Source organism: Bombina bombina, chromosome 3 (genome assembly GCF_027579735.1).
Source record: "Bombina bombina isolate aBomBom1 chromosome 3, aBomBom1.pri, whole genome shotgun sequence".
NCBI lineage: Eukaryota > Metazoa > Chordata > Amphibia > Anura > Bombinatoridae > Bombina > Bombina bombina.
In genome coordinates this window covers 199078308-199091535 of record NC_069501.1, presented here as the reverse complement: position 1 = coordinate 199091535, position 13228 = coordinate 199078308, and the positions used below count along the sequence as shown (strand labels likewise).

Genomic DNA, 13228 nt, shown 5'->3' with positions numbered 1-13228 from the left:
TGTTTCTGAAATAAGTTACTAATCAATGCAAGTTTCCTGTTAATCACAACTTGGCTTTACATAGATTCTGTATATTAAACTAAAAGAATGACAGATAGATCCCTCAAGCATTTCTATAAAATAAGTACATTTTTAGAATACATTTTACGAATAAATAAATAAACAAACTATATTTTGGCTTTCAGAACTGGACAGTAGATAAAATGTTCAGGGAAGCTGAATCATTTTTCATGTCTATTGGACTGTTTGAATTACTTCCTAATTTCTGGACAAATTCTATGCTCCAAGAACCTGGCGATGGAAGGAGCGTTGTATGCCACCCTACAGCTTGGGATCTGGGAATGAAAGATTTCAGGTACCAAATTTTTAACAAATGAATCTTTCTGTGCTAATATATATACATGTGTGTGTTCTAATCCTTGTATGCATGTCCCTATCCATCAATAGAGCTGTGGGAGACTTTATCATAAGCCAATGAGCTTTAATCACTCATAACAGCTATGTACAGGCTGAGGCATGCACTTCTCAGATTCAAAATGAAACCTAACAACTTTAACTTAACATATTTCATAAAAACAAGCATATTTTAGTATATTTTTACCACTTTCATATCGATGTTGAAAGAAAATGTGGAAAAATGTAGAAAGCTATAGAGTCCCCACTGTGATCAATTTAAATGAAATGTATCTAACATTTAATCTGTGGTGAATATACATTCATCTAGTAGTCTCTAATCAATAGACAATTTCATCAAATTCAAAAGTAAGATTAAAGACCCGAAAGTAAAAGATCTATAGTGCGGTATTGCTAAAGTTGAAAATACCTCTAATGCATATGAAAGACAGTCCCCTTATCACATGGCTATTTATTTATTATCTATTGACTTGCATTTTATCCAATAAGTGCTGTGTCCTGCACAACTCCACGGGAGAGAGCACAATGATATCTATATGGACCACATGGATTAGCAGTCTCTTGTGAAAAACGAATAAAAATGCATATGATAAGAGGCTGTCTGTAGGAGCTTAGAAACAGGCAGAAATGTAGAGGTTTAAATGTTATAAAGTATATTAATATAACAATGTTGGTTGTGCAAAGCTGGGGAATGGGGAATAAAGGCGTTATCTCTCTTTTTTAAACAAAAACAATTTTGTGTAGACTGTCCCTTTAAATTCAATGTGCCATGAAGTAGTAATATCAATCTACATTTTTGCCCCTAGTAGGCATACCTCAGATATAATGCGGGTTCGGTTCCAGACCACCACAATAAAGCGAATACAGCAATAAAGTAAGGCACACTCATTTGTTTCCCAGTGCATATAAAAGTTATATTTACACTATACTGTAGTTTATTAAGTGTGCAATAGTATTATGTCTAAAACAACAATCTATATATCTTAATTAAAAAATACTGTGTTGCAAAAAATGCTAACCATCATCTGAGCCTTCAGTGAGTCATAATCTTATTGCTGGTGGAGTGTATTTATAGGTGTGCATTTATGTGTTTATATGTGTATGTATGTTAGAAAATGGCGCCGATAGACTTGCTCAACACAGGGTTCCACAACCAGGGTTGCCACAAACCTTCAATAAGTAAACAGAGCAATATCTGTGAAGCGCAATAAAGCGAAGCACAATAAAATGAGGTATGCCTGTAAGGCTGTACTGCTATGCCTGTCTCATAAGTTTTGCATCATTGTTTTATTTAAATGAATTGTACCCATGGACAGCGCTGCGGAATATGTTGGCGCTTCATAAATAAAGTAAAATAATAATAATAATACCATTGCCAAATAATAATAAATAAATAGTATTTCTCACATAATTATCAATACATATACTGCAAAAAAAAGCAGTTTAGCAGACCCTGGAACAGTATATTTATAAATACACAAAGAAGAAAGAAATCCTGAATCCTGAAACAAATCCTTTGTATTTTTTTGTAAAAAAGAGCAATGCCCTACAAAAGGCCCCTTTAAGGGATATTAATAGTTTATTGTTAGATTAGGGTTTTTTTATTTTGGGGTGGCTTTTTTGTTTTTGAGGGGGTATTAGATTAGGAATAAGTTTTTTTATTTTGGATAATTTTGTTTGTTATTTTCTGTAATGTTAGTTTTTTTTAAATTTTTTGTAATTGTAGCAATTGTCTTTTTTTGTAATGTTAGTTTTTTTATTTTTTGTAATTGTAGCATTTTTTTTGGTAAGGTTAGTTTTTTTTAAATGTTTTTTATTTATTTTAAGGGTGTTAGTATATTGTAACTTTAATTTAGGTTTAGGGGTTAATAGTTTAATTTATGGAAGTTGGGATGTGGGGGGATGCCGGTTTAGGGGTTAATTGGTTAATTTTAGTAGTCACGATGTTGGTGGACTGGGGTTTAGGAATTAATAGGTTTATTTTAGTAGTCGTGATGTGGGGGACAGCGGTTTAGAGGTTAATAGGTTTATTTATTAGTCACAATGTGGGGGGAAGGCGGTTAAGGAGTTAATAGTGTAGTTTATGGGTGTTAATGTACTTTGTAACATATTTTTATGAGTTTTGTGAAACTTTTTTGTTTCCCAAAATCCATAACTACTGGTCTTTGAATGCGGAATGGATTGTTGCAGTATAGGTCATAACAATCACGGTAAAGCCATAGCACGCAACTTGTAATATTGAGTAGCTGACCGTTCCCCACACAAAGGCCATTTTTTTAGCAGTAAAGCCATACAGCACAACTTGTTATCTAGGTCTATGTATGTATCAATAGCCAATCTCCACTTTCCTGTTATTGAGAACAAAGTGTCATCAAGAAGCTACATATGTTTCGTAGCAAAAGTTTTTATATTCGTGAAGAATGGATTGTCAAGACCGTGAAAACGAATATGATTATCCAGTAATAGTGCAGATACAAAAGAAAAGAATTTCCACTAACTACCATTAATGCATAGATCAAACCTCCTTGGTCGCTTCCTTTTCAAACACTCCAAGCATTCAATAATTCAAAGATTGTTTAGAACGAGGAGGATATGTAGTGCAGGTTTTCTCATCCGCTGTCCTCATGTACCCCCAACAGACCAGATTTTCATTATAGCTGAACTAGAACACAGGTGAAATAATCAGGTGATGGGTGAGAGCAGGTTAGTAACCATGGTTACTGATCAGCTGATTATTTCACCTGTGTTCTAGTTCAGCTATAATGAAAACATGGCCTGCTGGGGGTACTTGAGGACCACGGTTGAGAAACACTAATGTAGTGGAATACAGGCAGTCTTTGCATAGTAAACTTTAAGTCAGGCACACTCTGTCTTAGCTTTAAATTGAAAGACCGTAGCTTTCGCTGCACTCAATGTTCATTTCAGGTACAGGATATCACCATGTGAATGCCTTTACCTTGGATTACATGCCCATTACTTTCCATATCACAGTTATGACAAATTTGCACATTACCACAGCAATTATCTGTAGTCAAGGTCTCCAGCCAAGTGGACTGTGATATTAGCAGAATTGGAATCCGCATTTGGCTTGTATGCGGTACTCTCGTACACTCAAACAGCACTAGAGCCGATGCATTTAACCCCATAATGCTTTGCAAATCCTGGGGCCTCATCAGGGCTATCCATCAATCTCATGTGTCTTATTTTATAAGTACTCCCTTCCTCTTTACAAGACGGAATGCTTCAGAGTTAAGGTTAATCACACATCACTGTTAGACTCAATTTCAAATGTTACCAATAACAAGGCCCTCACTTTTACAAAGTGCTCTATCAAATAAACAAAAATATTAATTGAAAGATGTCAATTTTAAAGAAAGGGTGCAAAGTCTAACCTCTGAGTTAGACCAAGGGGAGATACTGTTTTGTCCCAATGAGACATTATCCTCATCTCCACTCTCCATTCTCTAACATTTGTTATCCCCCTATCGATGCTTATAATTTTCAAACATATAGTGCTACTATTATGATAGTGTGCAAAATGTCTTGCTATACTCATATTATTATTATTATTATTATTATTATTATTATTATTCTTTATTTATAAAGCGCCTACAGATTCCGCAGTGCTGTCCATGGGTATAAAAATAAAAGTACAGTACAATACAATATAAAAGACACCAGACAAGGTTTAACAAACAAATACAGGGGGAATTGAGGGCCCTGTTCCCATGGGAACTTACAATCTAGATGGGTTGGAGGGTGAGATACAGGAGGTTGGGACTGCAAAGGTGAGAATTATGTTAGTGTGGAGTTAGATGGGGCAGCAATTAGGCAAGTGGAATTCATTTGTTATTGATTTGGAGATAGGCTTCCATGAACAGAAAGGTCTTCAGGGAGCGTTTAAAGGAGGAAAGGTTAGGGGAGAGTTTGACAGCTCTAGGAAGTGCATTCCAGATGGTTGGTGCCGCACGAGAGAAGTCCTGTAGCCTGGCATGGGAGGAGGTGATGGTAGAAGATGCAAGGAGCAGGTCATTGTTGGATCTTAGGTGGCGGGCTGGAGTATATTAGTTGATGAGTGAGGACAGGTGTGGGGGCTGCGTTGGTAAGGGCTTTGTAGGTCAGGATGAGAATTTTGAATTTAATTCTGCTGTGGATGGGTAGCCAGTGAAGGGACTCGCAGAGAGGTGCAGCAGATACAGAGCGCCGGGAGAGGTGGATTAGCCTAGCAGAGGCATTTAGGATGGATTGAAGAGGGGAGAGGCGGGAGTGAGGGAGGCCAGTTAGTAGGTTATTACAGTAGTCAAGTCGGGAGATTACCAGGGAGTGGATTAACTGTTAAGTAGTTTCAGCACTCAGAAACAGACGAATTTTGGAGATATTGCATAGGTGGTTGTGACAGGAGGAAGAGAGCAATTGGATGTGGGGTATGAAGGACAGATTGGAGTCAAGTGTAACTCCTAGGCAGCGGGCTTGGGGTGATGGGGAGATAGTGGCGTTCCTGAATGCGATCTTTCAACATTTGTTTGGTTTTGCCTACATAGAAAATAGTAAACAAGCATCTAAAGAGATAGATAACACCAATTGATTTACAATTAATAAAAGAGTATATAAAATTCTCCACTGTCAATAGTTATACATTTACTAGTTTTGTCCATATATGAACAATAAGCACAGTGGCCACAAGGATAACTTTCTTTTCTTCATCTATTTAATCTCAACAAATCATTTGGTGAGGGGGATTTATCAAATCTGCTTTGTACCAACTTGTTCTTCAAGCTAAAACATTTTTTTGCCGCCATTAGTAGCTTGTCCCCGATCACTTCTCTGAGTTTATCATCTAGGGTTAGTAGATGTCAATGTTTCTTAAGAATTTTTTCTCAAGTTGTCCCATTGACAATTATATGTGGAAATGTATCTAATTATTTTATCCTCATTTACTACTTTAGGGGGATTATAACAAAGTACAGGTAGCCCTCATTTTACACCGGGTTTAGGTTCCAGGAGGAATGGTTGTAAATCAAAACCATTGTAAATTGAAACCCAGTTTATAATGTAAGTCAGTGGGAAGTGAGCGAGTTAGGTTCCAGGCCCCTCTCAAAAAATCTTTGAAATTAAAACTTTAAATGCTAAACAGCATTATAAACCTAATAATATAGATTGTATCATCATCAAACTAAGTTTAATGAACAAAAACATTTGCTGACAGCACCTAATAAAATAATTACATAACAGACTGCATCATCATCAAACTAAGTTTAATGAACAAAAACGTTTTTTTCTGTAATCAGTTCTCTGCATTGTTAGCATGTTAGATAATATTGGGTCTGCACCTATTCTATGCATTTCAATCTGCAGTGATTAATAGGCAGTTAGGCACCCTCACCTCAAGCAGCTGAACAGGAAGATAATAGGGAAGTGGCTTCTAAATATTGTTGCTCGATAGATCTGGTCTGATCTGTGTACACAGATCAATTTCAGGCTATTAAGTTGCATAACTTTGCTGCAAAACAAGCGGACAGCTCCACCTACTGGCTATTTTTATTAGTGTATTGCTTTCCAAAGCTTTTCAATAGCAGTCACATGACTGAAAAAAAAGGTTGTTATTCTGAAATGGCGCAAATTGAACCGGCGTAAACCGAGGGCCACCTGTATCCCTATCCATTCTCATTGCCCTATTCAGAGTTCTCTTGATAGTTCTCTTTGAGTAGCCCCTCCTAGCAAATCTTTCACTCATTTGTTCGACATGTTTATAAAATTTCATTTTAGATAAGCAGTTTGTCCTTAGACAGATAATTTGGCCAAAAGGAATTCCTTTCTTTAGAGACTCTGGGGCCATGGTATTCAAAACATCGTCAAACTCACGAGAAATTGACTTTTGGCATTGCCTGTCTCGCAGTCTCTAGGTCTGGCGAAATATTCTTAAAAATTGGGGTGAACCTCTCTGTGCCAACAAGTGGCGATGTGTCTCCCATAGAAAACAATCAGAATTGTGGCTTTAGCAAAAGTCCACCCACATCGCCACTCTGCCATATGAGCGGATGGTGTGGGGGCTGTATTTGAAGTGTTTCTATGCAACAGAGATTGTGAGGCCTATTTATCAAGCCGTCAACCGCAAATATGCTGGAATTCTGCAGCGTAATTGTGGCGAGCCTGATTCACCTTATTTATCAAAGCCTACAGACAGGCAAAAGTTGAAATTTGTGACGTAACATACGATCCACCGGTCTCAATCCAACACAGATCAATGCTAAGGAAGTTATGTTTGTGAACCGAGCGCTAATAATAGGGGGCCTTAAGCTTACTAATAGACTAGCCTCCTAGTAGGCTAATGAGAGAAGTAAGGGTAATAGGGTAATAGTAAGCGCTAAAAAAGCTTAAAAGGCTCAGAAAGGTAGATACAGTTTAATACAATATAAACATTACTAAAAGTGACAATACAAGGTTAAAACAAAATGCATGGATCCATGTCTCACAAAATTAAAAACTTGCAACGAATAAAATATACCATAAGATAAAAGACGAGAGATTGCTCCTAAAATGTTATGACTTACAGCGAGTGGACTAGTGTTGATCTACATGTGGAGTAGTGTCTACAAATAATAATGTGATTACCGCAGACTCACAATTGAAGGCTAAAACAAATTCATACAAAATCCAAATGCAAACTACAAATTCAAAAACTTCACACAGAAAAAAGTCTAGGTGCTGCACAAAAGAATCCAAATGGATGTGAGATAAAACAGGAAAAAGTGCAAGAAGATATATATATATATATATATATATATATATATATATATATATCGATCCTGATGGAGATAAAATGTGACCCACTCCAGTGGGGGATGTGGAGTGTCCAAGTGCCACTTAGATGGATAATACAGTCACGGTAATAGTTCCATATAGAAGTCTATCCAAAGGTCCTCCCGGTGTCGTGAAGATGTGTTCTAGGGGATTGAGTGCGTGTAAAATATAAAATGTGAAAAATATACAAAAATCTGAGATAATCTCAAAAAATTGTGAAAAAACTGAAAAAGTGAAAAATGCTAAAAAATACTAAAAAAATAATAATTGAAAAATGATTGAAAATTAGTGAAAAAATGTGTATATAATGATCTCAACCATAGAAGGGGCACACCTAGTGCCAGGGATGAAAAACAAATCCAAAATCACATATGCATATTTGAAGGCTGAATGTCTATAGTCATATAAGCATAAAAACACCTGAAAATAAGAAAGAGAGAGAAAAAATAGTGCAACACTGTATACAAAGAACAATATTGGTAATTAAAAACAAGCTCACCAGTAATGCCAACGCGTTTCGGCCTAGACTAGGCCTTTCTAAAGAATATTTTTTTAGTATTTTTTAGCATTTTTCATTTTTTCAGTTTTTTCACAATTTTTTGAGATTATCTCAGATTTTTGTATATTTTTCACATTTTATATTTTACACGCACTCAATCCCCTACAACACATCTTCACGACACCGGGAGGACCTTTGGATAGACTTCTATATGGAACTATTACCGTGACTGTATTATCCATCTAAGTGGCACTTGGACACTCCACATCCCCCACTGGAGTGGGTCACATTTTATCTCCATCAGGATCTATATATATATATATATATATATATATATATATCATCTTGCACTTTTTCCTGTTTTATCTCACATCCATTTGGATTCTTTTGTGCAGCACCTAGACTTTTTTCTGTGTGAAGTTTTTGAATTTGTAGTTTGCATTTGGATTTTGTATGAATTTGTTTTAGCCTTCAATTGTGAGTCTGCGGTAATCACATTATTATTTGTAGACACTACTCCACATGTAGATCAACACTAGTCCACTTGCTGTAAGTCATAACATTTTAGGAGCAATCTCTCGTCTTTTATCTTATGGTATATTTTATTTGTTGCAAGTTTTTAATTTTGTGAGACATGGATCCATGCATTTTGTTTTAACCTTGTATTGTCACTTTTAGTAATGTTTATATTGTATTAAACTGTATCTACCTTTCTGAGCCTTTTAAGCTTTTTTAGCGCTTACTATTACCCTATTACCATTACAGATCAATGCTTACCTCATTACAGTTGTTCTGAATACAAATTTGGCACTATCTGACAAGTTTTGCAAGTTATCAAACCTCTAACAGGTACGCTCGCCACTATTACGGCCCAGCGTACCTGCTTTTCAATCTGCCACCCTGGAGGCCGCGGATGCCATAGGAATCAATGGGAGTAGGAAAGTAGCGAAAGCTTATGTTCGCTGCTGCCCGATATCCCATTGATTTCTATGGTAGAATAAAAGTTATGTTTACACCTAACACCCTAACATAAACCCCGAGTCAAAACACCCCTAATCTGCCACCCCCGACATCGCCGCCACCTAAGTAAAATGTATTAACCCCTATTCCACCGCTCCCGGACATCGCCGCAACTAAATAAAGTTATTAACCCCAATCCCGCTGCTCCCGAACCCTGCCGCCACCTAAATAAATATATTAACCCCTATCCCGCCGCTCCCGGAGCCCACCGCAACTAAATAAAGTTATTAACCCCTAAACCCCTGGCCTCCCACATCACTACCACTTACTAAACCTATTAACCCCTAAACCGCCAGCCCCCCACATCGCCATAAACTAAATTAACATATTAACCCCTAAACCTAACAACCCGCTAACTTTACATTAAATATTAACTCATTCCTATCTTATAATAAATTTAAACTTACCTTTAGAATTAAATTAAACTATATTAAACTATTAATTAACCTACCCTAACTATTATACTAAAATTACATTAAACTAATAATTAATCTACCTTAACTATTATACTAAAATTACAATAAACTACAAGGTAAATTAACTATATTATATAGTTAAAAACCTAACCCTACTCAAATAATTTAAATCTACTATTAAAAATTACAAAGTTACAAAAAACTAACAACTAAGTTACACAAAATAACAAACACTATTCCAATCAGCCAATAGAATGTGAGCTCAATCCTACTGGCTGATTGGATCAGCCAATAGGATGAAAGCTCAATCCTATTGGCTGATTGCAACAGCCAATAGGATTTTTTCCACCTTAATTCCTATTGGCTGAATTCTATCAGCCAATCGGAATCTAAGGGATGCCATCTTGGATGACGTCATTTAAAGGGAAACTTCATTGTTCAAGAAGACGTTGAAAGAAGAGGATGCTCCGCGCCGTATGTCTTGAAGATGGAGCCGCTCTTCGCTGGATGGATGAAGATAGAAGATGCCGTCTAGATGAAGACTTCTGCTGGCTTGGATGAAGACTTCGGCCCACTTGGATGAAGACTTCTGCTGCTTCGTTAAGGATGGATGTCAGGTCTTCAAAAACTGTAAGTGGATCTTCGGGGGTTAGTGTTAGGGTTTTTTAAGGATTTCTTGGGTTGGTTTTATTTTTAGATTAGGGACTTTGGGCGGAAAAAGAGCTAAATGCCCTTTTAAGGGCAATGTCATACAAATGCCCTTTTTCAGGGCAATGGGGAGCTTAGTTTTTTTAGATAGAATTTTATTTGGGGGGGTTGGTTGTGTGGGTGGTGGGTTTTACTGTTGGGGGTATTTGTATTTTTATTTACAGGCAAAAGAGCTGATTTCTTTGGGGCAATGCCCCACAAAAGGCCCTTTTGAGGGCCATTGGTAGTTTATTGTAGGCTAGGGTTTTTTTTTTATTTTCATAGAGCTCTTAGATTAGGTGTAATTAGTTTAAATATTTGAAAATTTATTTTTTATTTTGTGTAACTTAGTGTTTATTTTTTTGTAACTTAGTGTTTGTTATTTTGTGTAACTTAGTTGTTAGTTTTTTGTAACTTTGTAATTTCTAATAGTAGATTTAAATGATTTGAGTAGGGTTAGGTAGTTTAATGTAATTTTAGTATAATTGTTAGGGTAGATTAATTATTAGTTTAATATAGTTTAATGTAATTTTAGTATAATAGTTAGGGTAGGTTAATTAATAGTTTAATATAGTTTAATGTAATTTTAGTATAATAGTTAGGGTAGGTTAATTAATAGTTTAATATAGTTTAATGTAATTTTAGTATAATAGTTAGGGTAGATTAATTATTAGTTTAATATAGTTTAATGTAATTTTAGTATAATAGTTAGGGTAGGTTAATTAAGTTTAATATAGTTTAATGTAATTTTAGTATAATAGTTAGGGTAGGTTAATTAATAGTTTAATATAGTTTAATGTAGTTTTAATATAATAGTTAGGGTAGGTTAATTAGTAGTTTAATATAGTTTATTTTAATTCTAAAGGTAAGTTTAAAATTATTATAAGATAGGGATGAGTTAATATTTAATATAAAGTTAGCGGTTTGTTAGATTTAGGGGTTAAAAGGTTAATTTAGTTTATGGTGATGTGGGAGGCTGGTGTTTTAGGGGTTAATAGGTTTAGTAAGTGGTAGTGATGTGGGAGTCCAGGGGTTTAGGGATTAATACATTTATTTAGTTGTGGTGGGCTCAGGGAGCAGCGGGATAGGGATTAATATATTTATTTTGTTGCGGAGGGGTCCGGGAGCGGAGGGATAGTGGTTAATAACTTTATTAGAGTTGCGGTGGGCTTCGGGAGCAGAAGGATAGGGGTTAATAACTTTATTAGAGTTGCGGTGGGCTCCGGGAGCGGCGGAATAGGGCTTAAACATTTTAGTATAGTGGCGGTGTTTAGTGACAGGGTATAAATAAAGCTGAGAAAAAGCCGAATAGCAGCAAGATCGATGACTGTTTAGTTAACAGTCCACTGCTCATTGCCCCGTACTTTGTGCGCTGATTTTTGACAGCTGTTTTGATAAATAAGGAGAGCGTATTCAGGTTCGCGGCCGCGTTGTTAGGCGATGTCAGGCAGCACAGTTGATGGCTTGATAAGTAGGCCTCTGTGTGTTCATTGAAAAAAAAAAGGTTTCTGTGTACGAACACTACAGATAAAGACTGTGTAACCTTAGTTTTATAGTACATTAACTACATTTCACACACTGGAAAATATCGCCACTGAAAAGGTGGCAAGACAAATATGGCTAAAAATCTGTATCTCACCTGGAGGGCAGCGTGTTTAATATATCGCACTACTGGCGATTTTTAACCATTAAAATGCAGCAAACTCCAACAGAACACCTATATCTACATCATGTCTGCGATCTATTTTACTAATAAAGAAAAAAAAATCTTATTTGACCTACAGGAACTGTGTGTATACATGTATATTTCATTTATATGTATCCAATCGTACAAAGCAATACTATGGTGCTGATTTATCAATGTCCGCCAGACATTGCTGAATGCTGTCGGCTTTTAACATTGCACAAGCAGTTCTGGTGAATTGCTTGTGCAATGCCGCCCCCTGAAGATTCGCAGCCAATTGGCCGCTAGCAGGGGGTGTCAAACAACCCGATTGTACATGATCAAATGGATTGCAGACCGCATCCTCAGAGGCAGCGTACGAGTTAAGGAGCAGTGGTCTTAAGACCTCTGCTTCTTAACTCCTGGTTCCGGCGGGCCTGAAGGCTCGTGCGGAAAGAGTTACATTGGGGCCGATACAGGAGTGGTTAAATCGGCCCCTATGTATTTTAAGTATTGTAGTGGTTTTAAAAAGTTTTTATTTTTTTTGGTGTGTCATATTGTTTGTTTTAACAATAATATTTGTTTCATTATATAAATATTTAATATACGACAGTAGCGGCAAATTTATATTTTTACATATCTTCATATCTGCATAATGTTTAACCCCTGTACATTACTGGTCTTTCAATGGGTTTTGCGTTATTAATAGTGTGGTCTCTCCACCAGTGGTGACAGTGCTATTTCCTGTGAACAGAAGGGAGGGTATAATAATGATGGTATAAGTTAGAAGAAAAGGTGACAGAACCTCAGCACTCAAAGAATGGTTATTAGTAAACAAGGAACAGTATCAGTGATCCGGTCATGGCCAGACCCTGGGTGTGTGTTAAAACGTAACTTTTACTATATACTAATAAAATTTGTGTACCACATAGAGTGTGTGTATTGACAAACATTTAAAACTTACAATTAAAAGTAATATGTGCAGTATGTGTGAGAACCGAGGTAACAATATTAAACAGGGATAAGTGCCATCACATCGTCCTGCTCAGAGCTACCCAAAAAATGCACGGATTGCAGTCAGACTATCTACAAAAGGGGATTGACCCCAACAACAATTATACTGTGCTATGCAATACTGGCATCAATAGGTCTGAGCTGGACTGAGTGACAACGGACTCAAATATAGAAGGGCAAAAATCTGCCAATGTGATCAAATAATTATCCCATAAAAGTTCCAAAATAGCGGTCTCACACGCACAGACAACGCCTGATGCGCATTTCGCCGCTAGCCGTACATTTTATTTTTGAGCCTTTTTGTGTGTTTTTTTGTTTTGTTTCGTTGCAAGGACCATTTGGATGTACTGTAGAACTGTTATATATATATATAATTATTTACTGCTACTGTTTGATGTTTTTCTTCCAATGGTTTTTGGTAGTGTTTTTTTAGGAAGGTTTTTGTTAGCGAGTTTTTAGGAAGGTTTTTTGTTAGTGTTGGGAGCTCTAGGAAAGTGGAAGGAGGGAGAGCAGGGTAGAGCTGCTAGACTGACAATCCCACTCAATAATCTTAAAGGAATTTGCTAGGCTATCAATCATTTTGTGTGTGTTTTCAATCACTTTGAAAATCTCTGACATGCCTCTAGACCCGAAAGATCTCTGACCCTGATACATACTGCAAAGTGCTTTCTTTGACAGTGAAGGAAATCTTTTAAATATTTCCCCATCTGACCA

At 36.5% G+C, this 13228-nt stretch overlaps 1 protein-coding gene across 1 annotated transcript in view; it reads left to right on the top strand.

Annotated features, from left to right (window-relative positions):
* Nucleotides 1-13228, top strand: part of ACE2 (angiotensin converting enzyme 2) — a 104747-nt gene that overhangs the window by 64058 nt on the left and 27461 nt on the right. Inside the window, exon 8 of the mRNA XM_053706079.1 lies at nt 186-355. Coding sequence (XP_053562054.1) covers nt 186-355 — 170 coding nt within the window. The remainder of the gene's footprint in view (nt 1-185; nt 356-13228) is intronic.